The following is a 17,148-nucleotide window of genomic DNA, read 5'->3' on the forward strand; positions in this document are numbered from 1 at the left end:
AGTTGGTTTAGTTCATCAAATTGAAGTGCGCAAGAAAACGGAATTCGGTCTGGGAGAGAGATTTTCTTTGTCTTTTGATGAATGGACGCCACTTCGAAATCGTTGCTACATGAATATTAACATTCATGGACAAAACTCACAGTTCTGGAGTTTAGGTTTAGTACGAATAACAGATTCAATACCAGCAGAAAAGTGCATTGAACTATTAGAAAAATTTTCTGACAGTAGTTGATCTGAAAATGAGGACATCGAGGAAGATTTGTTGGACTACAATCATGAAAATCTAAGACCTAAAATTGAAATAAATGAAGTTCATTATGGGCCAGTCATTAAAAAAGTACGCAAACTAATGCTAAAATTTAGATGATCACCTACCAAGAACAACATCTTACAAAAATATATTAAGGCTGAATTTGGAAACAATCACCAATAAAATCAATTAGATATGAAACATTGTCATCAAAAATTCAAAAAGAAATCACACTATTTGAAAATGGGGGTACACGTGGCGATTATTTAGAAAGAGTCTATTCTTTTCTACTGACCGTGAAACCGACAAGTGTCAAGGCTGAGCGGGCATTTTCTTCCGCTGGACTATTTAATACAAAAATTCATAACTGTTTGGGCGATGAAACTTTGGGCGCGTTATGCTTCCTAAAGTCGCATTTCGAAGCACAAAAAACATAACATATCTCCTTATTTCTAACATAATTTTTTAACATTAACTTGTGAAATTTAATTAACATGCTAAATTAAATTCATTTAATAAATATATTTTGTGTACAATGTACTGTTTTTATTCTAAATTAATACTATACAGATGTTGTATCTGCTTTTCAATCCTGGGATTAATCCCAGGATCCCAGGATTGATATTTTTCAATCCTGAAATCCCGAGATTGAAAAAGACCTCCGGGATTGCAATCCCTATGTTGAAATCAATTAGATTAAAAAATATTGATAAAAAAGAATGGCTCAAAGACTTTTTACTTTACATACATGGAAAAGAACTTTTGAGTGTTTAATTCATTTGGATTGTAAATTTCCAAAGAAAAGCTCAAAGCAGAAGAACATCACTTTAGAAAACACCTGCTAATGCCAAGAAAAATCTCTGAATAGCTATTTTATCTTTGTGTTGAGTAGTTTTATTCAAAACTTAATGACTTGATGCAAAATTAATACAATAATACAAAATAACTTTTGTTCATAAAAAAAATGTCATTATAGAATTTGAGTATCCATAAAGAATAGATTCAAAAAAATATTAAACTCTCAAGTAGAATCATCACACATTAAAATCATGGTCAGTGCTTAGTTGAACATAAGCTAAAATCATGGTCAGTGTTTAGTTGAACATCACAATATAAAAAAAATAGTTAAACCCTCAAGTAAAATTATCACACTTGTATATATGCGATAATATAATCATATAATCATATAATCATCATTATCATATAATCAATATAATCATCATCCTAGTATATATGTGAAATTTAATATGTAGCACTGACCATGATTTTAATTTTATCAGTTTGAAGCATTTTTTGTCATCCTTTTAAAGTTTGAAGCATTTTTTGTCTATTAGAGATAAAAATTAAAAAAAAAAAGTAAACTTACATAACTGTAAGTTCTGTTTTCTCCAAACCCTGGAACACATTTTCTGATATTTGGGTGAGATAATTCCTAGACAGGTCTCTATAAAATATAATTACGTTTTTATCATTAAATCATTTTAATGATAAAACTAAGATTTATATTCAAAACTTAATACTTTTTATCTCACTTTTATCAATTACCATTTTTTAAAAATTGTATTTGTAATTATGTATTTGTAATTGTTTTATACAATATCTATATTATAGGTCTTTCTATAGCAAGATTCTACTAGACTGCTGTATAATATTATGCAACTAGTAAATTATTTGACAAATTGTATATTATGTATGTATGTATGTATGTATGTATGTATGTATGTATGTATGTATGTATGTATGTATGTATGTATGTATGTATGTATGTATGTATGTATGTATGTATGTATGTATATATATTTTATATATATATATATTTTATATATACATATATATATTTTATATATATATATATTATATATATTATATATATTATATATATATATATATATATATATATATATATATATATATATATATATATATATATATATATATATATATATATATATATATAGAGAGAGAGAGAGAGAGAGAGAGAGAGAGAGAGAGAGAGAGAGAGAGTAAGAGTTTTGAAAAAATACTAAGATTTATAAAAAGAATTCTTTGATTCAAAAGAGATTATCACAGCATTTTGTATCTTTTAAAATTTTTTATAATTTTAAAATTATGACTTACAACTTCTTGAGAGATGAAAATCCATAAAATGTACGAGAACCCAAAGTTTCAATTCCACAGTTTTTCAAATTTCTAAAATAATATCATTCAAGTTATAACACGACAATTAGTGATAAGCTACAATTTTCTATCATTTTACTAAGATAAAAGAAAGACAAAAACAAAAGAAAAAAAAAAAGATTATTATTAAAAGTATTTAAAAATATTCATAAAAAATGTAAAAATAACAGAGGCCTACAAGGACAATTTTTAACATAATCATCTACTAAAGAGGAAATTACTATAGGAACAAATTCTGAAGAAAAACTTAACAAAGTCATTTTCCTACTTCAACTAACGTAGAGATATAGTAGAAAAGATCAGACAAACTGTATGAATATTTGCTACAATTTTAAAAGTCATGATAAAATGAATCATCTCACAAAATTTCATTTCTTATATGCAAAAATTTGTTAGCTTTTTAGTAATGTGTTATTATTAGCACTAATAATTCTAAAGCATGTTTTAACTGAATATATAAATTATATAAATATATAAATTATATATAGTGAAACATATAATTCTTTTTAACAATAACTGTTGTTTAAAAAAGTAATTCTATTTAAGATTTCTTAATACTAATTACAAAATTTATCACTTGATTTCTCATTATTTCTTAATTTTAATCATGATATTAAATGATTAATAACACTGCCTAACAGTGATTTTGTTTTAGAACCAAAATATTTCTTATTTAATTCCACCTACTGAATTAAAAAATAATATTAAAAATCACATATTAGCCCTAGTCTAAGAAATAAAAGCAACAACTTTCTCCCAAGGGTATAAATTTTCATTTTTAGGAAAAAAAAAAAATTATTGTAAAATTTATACTCTTTTTGTTTTTGAATGTTTTTGACATAATGTTTTATTCATGTTTAAAACTTGTGATATGAGTTATGTATGTTTTCTAAAGCTTCTGGCCTGATCTACTCTTAGTTTTTTTTTTTATTAACTAATGTAAAATTTGACAAATCGACATCCCAAGGGAGTGTGTAATTTTAGTGGCGAACTTTTTTACATTTGTAGTAAAATAATATTTTCATCAGAAAAGACTGGTTACCGGCATTACTTTGGTATAAAGGTAGGGGACTAGGATAAGTCACAGGTTTCACATATATGCTAATTCTTGTTCAGCTACACTACAAGAATGGTTGGAAAAAAAAAAAAGATTTTCGGCTTTTGGTGTTCTTATGGTATGGAGGGAGCCTAAAAAACAACCCAGATGACTGCTATTTCTGCTTGACCCCATCCATTAAGGCAGGTTTGTCAATGAAGAAAATAGGAAACTTTTAAGGTCAAGACTAAAGCAGTGGAATCTTCTCCAATTCAATGTCAAAGTTTCACATTACAGAAAACAACAGCAGAACTGGTTTCTTTTTTTGAGAAGAAAAATAATCTTGTTGTTTGCATTGATATCTTTGAAATAATGTATTGTCTCAATTTGAAATTTGATCCAACTGAATGGAGATTATTTATAGACTCATCTAGGCTAAGCTTGAAAGTTATATTACTGTACAATCGAAACCAATTTTCTTTTGTTCCTACTGGCCATGCAGTTCACATGAAAGAGAATTATATAAACATGCAAGCTCTCCTCAACTCAATCAATTACAATGAACACAAATGGAAAATTCGCAGTGATCTAAAAGCCATTACTATAATTTTAGGAATGCAATTAGAATATACTAAATACTGCTGGTTTTTGTTTATGTGAGACGGTAGAGGCAGAAGTTCACATTGCATAAAAGAATATTGACCTGCAAGAAATTTTAACACAGATGAAAAAAATCTTAACACAGATGAAAAAAATGCTATTGTTGAACCACTCTGAAAGAAGTCGGATTTAATGAAAAATTTTATTTTAAGAAATATATTTCGTAAATATTTAAAACGGCTTTCAGATATTTAAAAAACAAATTTCCAAAATTAAGCGATGCAAAAGTTAAAGAGGGTACTTTTGTTGGTCCACAAAAATGTTAACTTATGAAGGATCCGGCATTTGATGAAGTTTTGAAGGGGCCAGAAAAGAAAACTTGGGAAGCTCTTAAAGGAGTGATTTGTGGATTTTAGACAAAAGGGATGGTAACTACTTTTAATTGGTAGCAGTACTTCTACAAAAATACTATCAACTTGGATGTAATATGTCCCTCGAGATTCATTTCCTTCACTCACATCTAGACTTCTTTCCCTCCAGTTGTGGAGCATTTAGTGATGAGCAAGGGGAAAGGTTCAACCAAGATATTTCTGTAATGGAACATAGATACCAAATTATGTCATATTGTGAATTAACTGAAATACAAACTTATTGCTATTGCATATCTCAGAAACTAGAGTTTAAAAAAAATTTTGTTGTCATTTTCTTTTTCTCAACTCAAAATTAGAATAATTTAAAGAAAGTTAAAGATACAAAAAAAAAAAATTTTTTTTTTTTGTTGCCCAGTGTAATTTTTTTAATTTTCTTTTGAAAATTTATTTTCTTCAAACTGATTTTTACTTACACAAAAAAAGATCAAAAATGTTTTGTTGATTTAGGGGACTGAAAACTACTTTATTCTCACTTTTTGGATTTTTTTTTAATTCAGGGCTAAAGTTACTTTAAGGTTAAATACATAGCAACAAGCTTTTAAAATGTGCTTTCGAAAGTAATTTAAGATTATTAGTCTAAAAAAAAGTTCATTGAGCATTTTACAATTGACGTCTGTTTACATAAATATACTTATTTATTAACATTGTATGTTTTATTTGAGATATAGTTTCTTAAAACTGTTTAAAGAATAACTGACTTACTCAGTTATTATTATTATACTGAACTACTCAATTATTCTTAGTCTAAATACATTTATATGCTGACAAGCACATTCCTTACTAATAAGGCCAAGAATCTTCCATTATTATAACTTTTCTTTTTTTGATGTCTAAAAAAGATGATCATTTAGTAATTTTTCAGTTTGAATTGATTATTGCCCAAAATATTTTTGCTCTAAATCATTAAATATTATTATAGCATAATAAAAAATAAAAAGTTAAAAAAAAAAAATTATAAAAAATATTGCAAGAAATTGACTTTAACACTTTCTAAATAAGAGCATTTAACTTTTTTTATGCACTTTTTTTTTTATATTTATGCTTTAAGAAACTTCTCAGAAATTTCATTATTAATCAGGCCTCAGTACCTATCAGAAATTTCAATTATCAAAAACTTACAGTCTTCTTATTTTGTTTGGATGAGGAAATGTGGACTCATTAACAAATTGTAAATGGTTTCCTTCCAAATCTCTAAACATAAAAAAAAAAACAATTTTTGAGCAATTGTTTTCATTGAGTATATAATTTAAAAACATCTTAGGAGTTAAATATAATTTACAAGATTACTAAACTAATTCAGTTACCATTCATTACAATCTTGTAGATTAAAATTATTTTTAAAAAAATTTACTTTACTTTACAAAATGTTCGTGGCATTTTTTATGTTCAGATTTAATGAAAGTTCATTATAATCAACAAAATAATTAGCACAGAAGAGAAGGAAATATGCTGTTTTTAGCAGAACAAAACTATACATCTAGATAAAATGTTGTGTGCGTGTGTTTGCTTTTATGTCTGCATTTAGAATAAATTTTATTCTTTTTGTTCACTAAGTTTCTGTGTTCATTCATTATGATCTTGCTCTTTTAGTACAGGCATAGCATACAATTCAGCATTCTCTAAAATATTTTAGAACTTTCTAGAACCCTCTGAAACTTTTAAAGTTTAAAATATTTTTGGGGAAATCATATAACTTCATACTTGTTGATATTTGTGTTAAACTCTTTCAGTAACCATATATAATGTAGTGCAATATAAGGTATATATATTACAATACAGAAGAACAAGGACCAGTAATCTGATGTGATATCAGCAGTCACATAAAAGAAGAGGAAAATAATTTGAAAGTTGTTTTTTCTAATACAAAAATTTGAAAAAATTTTGATTAAAGTTCTAAAGACATTACTTTTGAAAATATTTTCTTATATTATCTATTTACTTAATAATATATTAGTAATTTAATCTGCAAGCAACTAATTGATTGTTTTAAAGGAGAAAAACAAGTTTATTATGAGTCTTGCTAATTATATTCAGCCTGACCTAGAAAAAAATTTGATATTTTATGTTTTGTTTTCGTTTAAAGTGGAACCAGATTAAAGGATAAGCCATAAGAATTTATAGATTTAAAAGTTTATTTATTATTTTGAACCGGTCTAATAAATTAATAATATATAACAATATTAAATTTATATATATTTTTTATTTAACTTTTAGTTAATCTTGTTTTTTCAAATCCTTATATAAAATCTAATTTTGATGGCAACCATTTTAATGATCATTTTTTGTGAGATGGAGACTTTATTTTTAAGTGTTTATATTGTAATAGTTTAGTTAAATTTTCATATTAGTTTATGATTGTAAATCTTAAAGAAAATAAAATATTTATTCAAAAAGTGGCTTTTAAGGACATCTGGATCAATCATCAAAAACATGTAATTACTGCTTTTAGACATAATGTTGATAGTATAATGGAAGATGCTTTAGAAAGCTTGAGCTCCTTGGCCATATTTCTAATTAACTTTACAGGATTGTAGACAATCTTGTTTCTGACTTTCAGAATCAGCTCTGGAGTTCTCACCTTATACTTTTGCTGTTTTCTAGGCTTCAGAGATTGGCCATATGCTTCAAGATTACATTTTATCTTGAAAACAATTGATTTTGAAACTTTTAAGATCCTGACAATATCCACAGGTCGTTTTTGGGCTTCTAACACTGCCACTAGAGCTTCTCCTTTTACTTGAAAATTCATTTTTGTATGCTAATCTTGGAGCAATATTTCATTTTTCAGTAAGTTTAACTTAAATTACAAAATGAAAATGCATTAATAGACATCTATAAATTTTAACAGGAAATTTAAAAAAAAGCTGTGCAACAGTTATAGCCACCTGGTATGTTCCAGTGTGCTTTTGATATCTAGCCTAGTTTGGTACTTTAATGCTTAAAAAATTATAGAATAGAGTTTAAAATGGCAGATGTTAAATGAGACATTACAATGGCAATCACTTAGCTTTGAGTACATTTAAAATCTTGCAAATCAGCAAGCAATATGGATGCTTGAAATCTTAAAACACATCCCAATTCTCAAAAAAACATAATAACTTTCATTGCTTTACTGATTACTGTATGGATTTTAGAGCTGTTTTTCAAACATTTGGCAAATGTCTGCTTTCACCATGCATAGGTGACACTCTGGAAGTCACTTGGAAGTTCACTATTCCAAAGTTTTTTCAACAGCGTGCTGATACAACCAACATCAACAATGGAAAAAAGAATGGAATTGTTCTCAATTACTAAAAATGTTCTCAGAGAAGGGTATAAACCACAATTTATTAATTGTCAGCATCACATTTTGGACAGGATCTAACTGATAAAGATTCAAAAGATGACACAAAATTTTTATACCATTAAAAAAAGAATTTTTATTCTTTAAGGAAGAAGGCCATTTTCTATTGATTTATTTTCAGAAAATTCTTAACATAACCAATGCAAGTTTAATTTCAAGAACCATTTTTGCTATCCAGCCAGGTTTCATGAAATCATGCTGGACCACACTTGCACTAGACCACCATATACTTATCATTGTCTTCTTTTAATGAATATTGCATTTTAAAGCATATTTTATTGATTAATCCCTGTCCAACAATTGTAATGAATGCTTGCAATTGTTATTTTATGCCTTTCTTGTCACAAATGACAATTTGAATTAAAAATGGATCAGACTTGATACAAGAAGGCAAATCAAGCAAGCTACTAATTGTTTTTGTTTCTGTTTTAATTCAGTTCAGGTGGAACTCATTTATGAGTTATTAACATTGTTTGTTTGCTAACACCAAAAATCAACAGTAATTCATAGGCACTCTTAAATGGGTCAGACTTAACAGCATTCTTTAGGCTTGTTGTTATTGACCATTGATTCTGGGCATTCACATGGCTCAGTTATGACATTTAACATTTTTTAGAGGTTAGAATGATTTCTTTAAACAGGCAAGATATGTAACTTTCAAACAAACAAAAAAAAAAGAATGGTAAAATATTGAGCCGATGTTAAATAATAAGCTTTTTGCAATATTCTTAACTACAAATTTCTTTTTTGCCAACCTATATAACTGCCATATAAAAGTTGTGTTAATTTTATGTTGTTATCAAAAGCTTTATTAACTTTATAAATTCATATCTGTTAAATACTATAACATACATGTAATTAGTCTTCCACACTAAACATAATTAAAAGACAAAAAGCACATACATATCCATACTGATATTTGTAGGTAGTGTTGCCAATGATACAAATTTTAAATTCTCACATGAAATTGTGAAACCCTTCTTTTTATGACTACAGCGACATCCCAAAGGCACACTGGGACACTCATCAACCATTATTGCTCCATATACAATTGTTAATATTGGAATTACTAAGAATATCTTCATAGCTTGTCTTCATAAGTTTGTGACATCTACATAAATTATATATATATATATATATATATATATATATATATATATATATATATATATATATACATATATATATATATATATATGTATATACATATATATATACATATATATAAATATATATATATATTTATATATATATGTATATATATATACATATATATACATATATATGTAAATATATATATATATATATATATATATATATATGTATGTATGTATGTATGTATGTATGTATGTATGTATGTATGTATGTATGTATGTATGTATGTATGTTTGTATGTATGTTTTTATGTATGTATAAATATACTATATGTATATATATATATTTTTGTTCATAGTATATATGGACAGAGTTGAATTTTTTTTTTTTTTTGTTTGTTTATTATTCGAAACCAAAATAATAACTTTTAACAGGTTCTACACTGAAAGACGCTGCAGACATTACCTGGGGATTCAGTAAATCATATTTTGTTAGATCCAAATAAAGAGCATTGTAAAATGTCAGGTTCCTAAATTTAACTATTTTTAAAATTATATATACATACGTATATAGATACATATACATATGTGTGTATATCAAGAAACATGACACATGGCGAGAACCGTCACACGGCAATATAATCCCCGATAAAAGATCAAATAAATAGGAACCCTTTCAAGTTTCCGTCAAGAATATTATAGCGTATTTAATTTCTTTAAACAAAAAAGATTTTTTTATGCTTACTTAATAACACAAAATATCTAAAGATATTCAAAATGTTTCGTAGCAGAAAGACATGAAATGATTCGAATGGTTTTGTAACCAGTATGAACATTAATAATACTTCAGTTTTCTTTTAAGATTATTTGACACAAACTTTACGATTGCTTTTATTTACTATAAATTTTTGTTTAAAAACACGCGTAGATTTTGTTCCTTTGTTTACTTTTTCTAATCACCCCCCGTAGGCAAAACTATAAGCCAAAATGGAATAAGCTTGCTTCCGTTAATTCGTTTAACCGGCAATTTTATTCTTAAAAAAAAACAATTTTCGGATATGACGCTTTGGTTTATTCGTGACGTAATGGATGAAGCAAAAGACCAAATAATTGAAAAAAAAGTATGTGGGCGGCAAAGTTAAAAGGGGATAAACCGTGGCTACTAAAAAAACAGGCCTCTTCTGTGCACAATATTTTGGAAAATGTAGACACTGAGTTATTTTGTGGCTTTGAGTCACCAAGAGCACGTGTTCTCACGGTAACACGTGCTCCCGTACCAAATAACCTCATAATGCCCAAAAAATCTTGTATTATACTGGTTGTAACTCAAATTATGGCTCTGTAAAACAAAAGATAGCTATTTACAGATTACAGATAGATCCTGAAGATTTTCAGAGATGGATTAAAGCAATCTCAAGAGATAATTACCGGCATTGTCATGTTTATCCAGCATAATATCTCTTGGGATTGTTCAAAGTGTAGTTTGTGCAAAACACTTTCCTTTAAATTTTCAAGTTGTTCAAGTAAAAGGAAGAGGAAGACCTTGAAATCCACCATTTGTGTATTTGAAGTAATACCCAAGAGTTTAGTTGAAAAGCTGAAAGTTCTGTGAGATCAGCTAAAGAAAATGAACTATCAAACTTCTTTGAGTTTGACAAATTTGATTCATTTGAAATGTTTTGTGTATCAATATCTCAAGAAAGAATTGGTGATTCAATTGTTCATTATACTTATTTGAATAGCTGCTGTATTCAATCAAAAAGACTTGCATTAACAAGTTTTTTCTAAGAGCATTTAATTATCTATCATATGAACCACATTATGTCAGAGTTAGATGCACTACGTTTCAATGAGTTAATTAAATTTTCTGAAATGCTAAAGTCGAAGTTGATTAATGGATAGAATTAAAAGCATAGCCATGGACAGAAGCAGTCCATTAGTTCAAACATAGTTTAGTTGAACTAGTAAACATTTTGTAAAGTAAACATTTTGTAAACAATTTGCTTACATATGTATTGCTTTGGAAATTGAAACAAACCCTTTGGAAATGAAACAAACCCTATAGAAATATCATTCAGGAAACTTAGAAGGTAGTAGAGGAACCTTTGGATATATGAAAATTGCATATTGCCTTAGATGGAGGTGACCTGAATATATAAGGTGATACAATTTGTGAATGTGTATGCCTGAGTTACATTCTAGTCCTGCTTACTCATGGTTATTTTATACCTTATAATTTTAGCAAGATTAAAAGAAGTTTTTGTCATATTATTATAAGCATTTCTACTTTTGTGTAGATATCTTGTTTATAAATTGGTAAATCTATATTTTATAGCTCTTGATATTTCAATGTACATAGGAGTGATGTTATTAGCTTTTGTTAATATCAGTTGTTTGTTAAATGTTGTTTTTAGTTGTTGTTGTTGTTTTTTTGTTTTTTTTACTAGGACTCAAAAAATCATCAGTTCCTTTTTTTTTATTTTTTCATCTGTCCTGTTTAATATAGCTATATGGTGATATGTTTAAATTTGTGCCCTGATCATTTCTGTTTTACTAAAAACTTTGAGCTGATAAAAATGTCAAGTAATTTCAGTAAGAATACACTTAATCAATAATCAAGTGGCATCTGATTTCCCACGCTCAACCTTAAAAATGATCAAATGATTAAAATGAAGGTTGGGAATCATGGTATTGAGAGCCGATCCCAGAATTTTCTGAGCTTAAAAGAAATAAAAATGTTCAAAGAAAAATGCAGATATGAAACATCTGCATTTCAATTGAGATATTTCATATCTGCATTTCTCTTTGAGGAAAGAGAAATGCAGATATGAAATGGAGGAACATGAGGTGACTTTTTGCAAACAGCATGTGATTTATTTTTTTTTCTATTAACCCTACCAGTGCAGAGTCTGATTGCAGGACTTTCAAGAACTGGTATTTATAAATGTAATCTTAAATCCCTGGGATTGAAAATATTCCCTGGGGTTATAAACTCTAGATCTAATGTCATTTTCAAAAGAAAAAATCCAGTTTTATCCCTTACCCCTTCCGAATTGGCCAATAACATTGTGCAGTTGTAAATATGTTGTTCAACTGGTTTGTTTAGAAATAAGTGACATTTAACGGTACGTTCTAATTGAACAAAGCGGTAGAAGTATAAGAAAACTTAGCTAAAAGGACTAACTGGTCACAATTACCTGAATTCCCGTAAGAATATATATATATATATATATAATATATTTGTGTGTGTGTGTGTGTGTGTGTGTGTGTGTGTGTGTGTGTGTGTGTGTGTGTGTGTGTGTGTGTGTGTGTGTGTGTGTGTGTGTGTGTGTGTGTGTGTGTGTGTGTGTGTGTGTGTGTGTGTGTGTGTGTGTGTGTGTGTGTGTGTGTGTGTGTGTGTGTGTGTGTGTGTGTGTGTGTGTGTGTGTGTGTGTGTGTGTGTGTGTGTGTGTGTGTGTGTGTGTGTGTGTGTGTGTGTGTGTGTGTGTGTGTGTGTGTGTGTGTGTGTGTGTGTGTGTGTGTGTGTGTGTGTGTGTGTGTGTGTGTGTGTGTGTGTGTGTGTGTGTGTGTGTGTGTGTGTGTGTGTGTGTGTGTGTGTGTGTGTGTGTGTGTGTGTGTGTGTGTGTGTGTGTGTGTGTGTGTGTGTGTGTGTGTGTGTGTGTGTGTGTGTGTGTGTGTGTGTGTGTGTGTGTGTGTGTGTGTGTGTGTGTGTGTGTGTGTGTGTGTGTGTGTGTGTGTGTGTGTGTGTGTGTGTGTGTGTGTGTGTGTGTGTGTGTGTGTGTGTGTGTGTGTGTGTGTGTGTGTGTGTGTGTGTGTGTGTGTGTGTGTAGGAAACGTAGAAGTTGTTTAAATAAAAACACAGGCTAACAAAAAAGTATGTAGTAAAAACCTTTTAAGCAAATGAAGCTATCTTATGTATTTTTGAGTCCTGATAAAACCACATCTGACTTTTTTTTTGTATTGTGTAAAATTATCTGAACTCACTGATTGCATTTAAAAGTTTGGGTGATAAGACCTTTTTTTGCTCTTTTTTTCCCGCCTTGTTCTTCTTCACTTACAACGGTTTGTTTTTAAACAACATAACCTTACTTTTCAGCTTTTTGTTCTAATTGTGGCTAACAGTTTTTGTTATATTTGTGGTGGATTCATCACACACAAATGTATATAAATCAGGCGAAATTGAAAAAGAGTTTTTTTTATCGCTTGTATCAGGTTTACTACCCATTAAAAATTGGTCTACCCGAAAAATATAGCAGATATGCTGTTTACTATTACAATAACATTATAAAATAATATCAATCTAATATAATAATAATCACTAAAGTCAAATACGCGTAAAAAAAAAAGAGTAGCAAAGTACAAATAATTTGTGTAATTTTTTTTTTTTAATTTATAGTTTGATATATATTTTGAATAAATGTAAAAACTGTGAAAATGTAAAAATTTAAATACGAAAATATGAATGAAAACAAAATACTTCCAACGTATTGGGATTACCATAAAATGGGATTGCATGATTAAAATGGGATTGCATAATTAAGCATCGATGTGGACAAAAATACTGAAAATAAACATTTAAATTACGTGTATTTTCCAATAATATATAAGGAATAACTAGATGTCTAACTGCCGTAAATCTGCATAAGAAAAAGTGAAGCAAAAATCGGCCATTATGGGGGCAAAATCTTTACGCTATTTATCAAAACAAATACGAACCTTAAGATTTTTTAAATTTGCCCCCCCATAATGGCCGATTTTTTTATTAAACAAAAAATGTAACTAATGTATCATTTGTTATATTAGGACTATAGCATAGGACTTTGTTAGGTCATATTGAAACCCGTTAAAGTTTTATGTAGAAGTTTTAGCGTGGTAGGTGCAATGTTAACTGTTTTTCTGGATTCCTCATAAGCCCCTATCTAGACTCCAAACGTAAAAATCAGATAAAAATGCAGATTTTATGAAATTTTTATCCCTCTTAACTTATTGAGAATCTGTTGACATCATCAAAATCAATTTTCAAATCTATTGACATCATCATCTATATAAAACTTAGTTTCAAATAGATTAAAGAGGTTAGAATTAAATAATAATAATAATAATAATAATATATTTTTATTTGTATTCATTTCCGTGGTAACAAGAAGAAATATGTAGACATTTCTAGATCAAAAGTGATTACATAGGAGGAAAAAATTGTCTCACATTTCTAACTGTTAAAAGCGTTACTTTTTTACTATTTTTTTAGTTAAATTTTATTGTTTATTCTGTAAAAAGCAGGTAAAGCAAACAAAAAATAAAAGCAGGGGAAAATAACCAATATAACATAAGCTATTCCCTTCCTGATTGGTTAAATTTTACAGCATGGCTAACTTTTTGTTAAAAAAAGATGCGTTTTAGCAGTAAATAACATTTATCAATCTAGGAGAAATCGGGAAAAAACTGCATTTATACGATTTACAGACTCTAAAGGATTTGCTGGAATTTGGGTTGTACCTATACGAGACAACCTAAACAAGAGGATATATAGTTGGATTATATGAATATGAACAAATATGAATAATAGGGTATATATATATAACACAATTTTGAAATAACTTAAAGTTTAGGAAAAAAAACTTCATTTATTCCTTTTTTTTTTTTTTTTTTTTTGAGGAAGCATAGTGGTCAGAACGTCTAGAAAAAACGAAGTCAGTGGAAAGTTAAAAAAAATTTTTTTTTTTCACCCAAATTAATGTTTTTTTAGCTCAGTTACAAGTATATTAATGTGTACTTAAAACAATCAACTGAATTTCAAAATAATTCAATGGCTATTAACCTCTCCATTAACAGAATTTCAATGGGTTATGAAATGTAAATAATTGAACAAATGTAAAACTTTTAAAAACCATTTTAAAATGAAAGTAACTACTGTTACAATATAAAATAGTAAAAAAAAATGAGAGTAAAAAAAAACTATAATTTTTATATATAAATAAGTGCCTAAAGTCATACAAAAAGCCTGTCATCATTAAGTTTTATTAAGAATAATACAAAATTGCTTAAAGTTCGATGACTGCTTAATGTTTCTTCTAAAACTACATATCAATGTTGTCATCTTTGTAAAATCTCATGAACGGCTGTCAACGGCTTGACTATTTATAAAACAAATAACATATTACATACAGTAGAGTGCAAAAGTTTATAAACAGCTAAATTTTTCAAGTTTTTTCGTCATAACTTTGTGACTTTTTACTGAAAAGGAATGAAATTTTCAACAATTGTTCGTATAATGTGATTAAATAGTATTTTTTACTCAAAAAAGTGATAATTTGTAACGAAAAGGAGAAATTCAAAATTTATTGAAAACATAAACGTGCAAAAGTTTATTCACAAATAAAAAAGTTCAAAAAAGAGATACTATCTCTGGTTGCTTAATAACAGCAACATATAGAGTCAACTAAGTTGATAAGAACATATATGGGGATATTTGCCCAACAATCTGAAAGCACCTAGAATAAATGATCTTTATTGGCCGGTTTTTCGCCTTTCAATTGACGATCAAAATGTTCTCAAAGATTTAAATTTGTGTTTTGAGAAGCCCAAATCCAAAGTAGGAGTTTTTTTCAAAATGAAAAAAGTTTGGATAGAATTTGCACGGTGCTTTAGATTGTTCCCTTGCTGGAAAATCAAACCACGAGACGTTTTTTCCATTCCATGTGGCAGCATAGCATTCTTGACTATATCTAAATATACATTTTGATCCATTCCCAGCAAGCACATAACGTTGAAACAACGTTGAAATAACGTTGATCGACGTTGATCAACGTTATTTCAACGTTGTTTCAACGTTGTGTGCTTGCTGGGTTATGTCTTCAATGCAATGAAGTGGACAAATAGAATCACGACCGAAAGATCCCCAAACCATTACATTGCCATCACCATGCTTAACTGTTGGCATTTGATACTTAGGAGCAAATCTTTCATCTTTCGGACGTCTCATGTAATTGATACCATTGCTACAAAACATACAAAAATCGATTCGTCACTGAATAAGACTTTGACCATTCTGTTGAAATCTAATCCAAACGATCTTTTGCAAATTTCATTTGGACTGAGCAATTATTTAATAATATTTATGGTTTCTTGGCAGGACAAGTACCAAACAAATTAAGCAGACGCAGAAACGTTTTGTAGTACCTACGCTGCCTGTTTATAAACTTTTGCACGCTACTGTATATTAAATGAATAGCTGATTTTGACCCAACGTCATTTCATCTTATGATCCTTTAGAATTTTACTTTTTCTATGCTTACAACTGTTTGTGTAAAAAAATTTTTCCGCATACTTCCGTTTTTCAAAAACATTTACATTTAAAAATTACACTTTTAAGCAATAAAGCATGAAAAACATGGCAGAGAAATAATCGAAAATTGTGTGCTTCCAATAGGAATTACAAATGAAAAAGCTAGCGAAGGAAATAATAAAGTTTTGAAAAAATTTTGACTTGAGCATTCTCGAAAAAATTCATGGGCTAGTGGCACCTTTGACCTCTTTCATCGACTGATGGACATAAGTGATCCAATCATACTCAGTCAATTTCAAAGATGGCGCAAAAAAAATCATGAAAAAAAAAAAGTTTATTCACCAGAAATATTGTCTGTTCTTCAGATTCAAAGACTGCTGATTGAAGATTCAGAATCAGATTCTGATTAATTTCTGAGCTTTTATTCTTAAGTAATTTTACTAAAACAAAGATTTACTAAACAAATTATTTTTCTTATTTTAACTTAAAAACTCGACTCATTTTTTGTATTTGTATGAGAGATGTAAATTTTTGTCAAGGTTTCGGTGTTTTGAATAAACTTTTGAATTATCAGTGTTTGCTGTTCAAAAAATATTCATTTTTGACCAAACAAATTTTATGAAAAATAGAATTCGCACGTTTTTTAGCATTTCTGACCACTGTAGGGAGGAGGGTGATGGTATGATTAGTTCCCCTGGCTACGTACCGTAATAAAATACATGGTTATTTTCAATATCATTGGTTTTATTACCGTTGAAATAAAAAATTATTTAATATTATCTCTTTGTTGTTAAACACATGTAACAGAATGTTTATCAAATTACACCGTGCACTTTTTTTTGGTCGTCTTTACTTAAAGCATTTAACCAAGCTTAAACTTTTCTGTGCTTCGACAATTTTTTTCATTTGATTTTTAAATTTAATGAAAGTC

At 28.5% G+C, this 17,148-nt stretch overlaps 1 protein-coding gene across 2 annotated transcripts in view; it reads right to left on the bottom strand.

Moving 5' to 3' along the window:
* LOC149890608 (adhesion G protein-coupled receptor A3-like) overlaps nt 1-9,785 on the bottom strand; it is a 23,039-nt gene extending 13,254 nt beyond the window's left edge. Inside the window, exons 1-5 of one of the 2 annotated variants that reach the window (XM_090081460.1) lie at nt 9,678-9,785; nt 8,742-8,949; nt 5,615-5,686; nt 2,369-2,440; nt 1,617-1,694 (exon numbers count right to left, since the gene is read on the bottom strand). In XM_090081460.1, the coding sequence (XP_089937586.1) occupies nt 1,617-1,694; nt 2,369-2,440; nt 5,615-5,686; nt 8,742-8,923 (404 nt within the window). In that variant the 5' untranslated portion in view covers nt 8,924-8,949; nt 9,678-9,785. Of the gene's footprint in view, nt 1-1,616; nt 1,695-2,368; nt 2,441-5,614; nt 5,687-8,741; nt 8,950-9,398; nt 9,583-9,677 lie in introns of those variants that run through there. The other variant, XM_090081459.1, reaches the window with a different exon arrangement.
* Between the last annotated feature and the right edge of the window lie 7,363 nt (nt 9,786-17,148).

This window comes from Hydra viridissima, unplaced genomic scaffold (assembly GCF_058129835.1).
Source record: "Hydra viridissima isolate aposymbiotic clone 2 unplaced genomic scaffold, HvirCarnegie_v1 scaffold_3, whole genome shotgun sequence".
NCBI classification, from domain to species: Eukaryota; Metazoa; Cnidaria; class Hydrozoa; order Anthoathecata; family Hydridae; genus Hydra; species Hydra viridissima.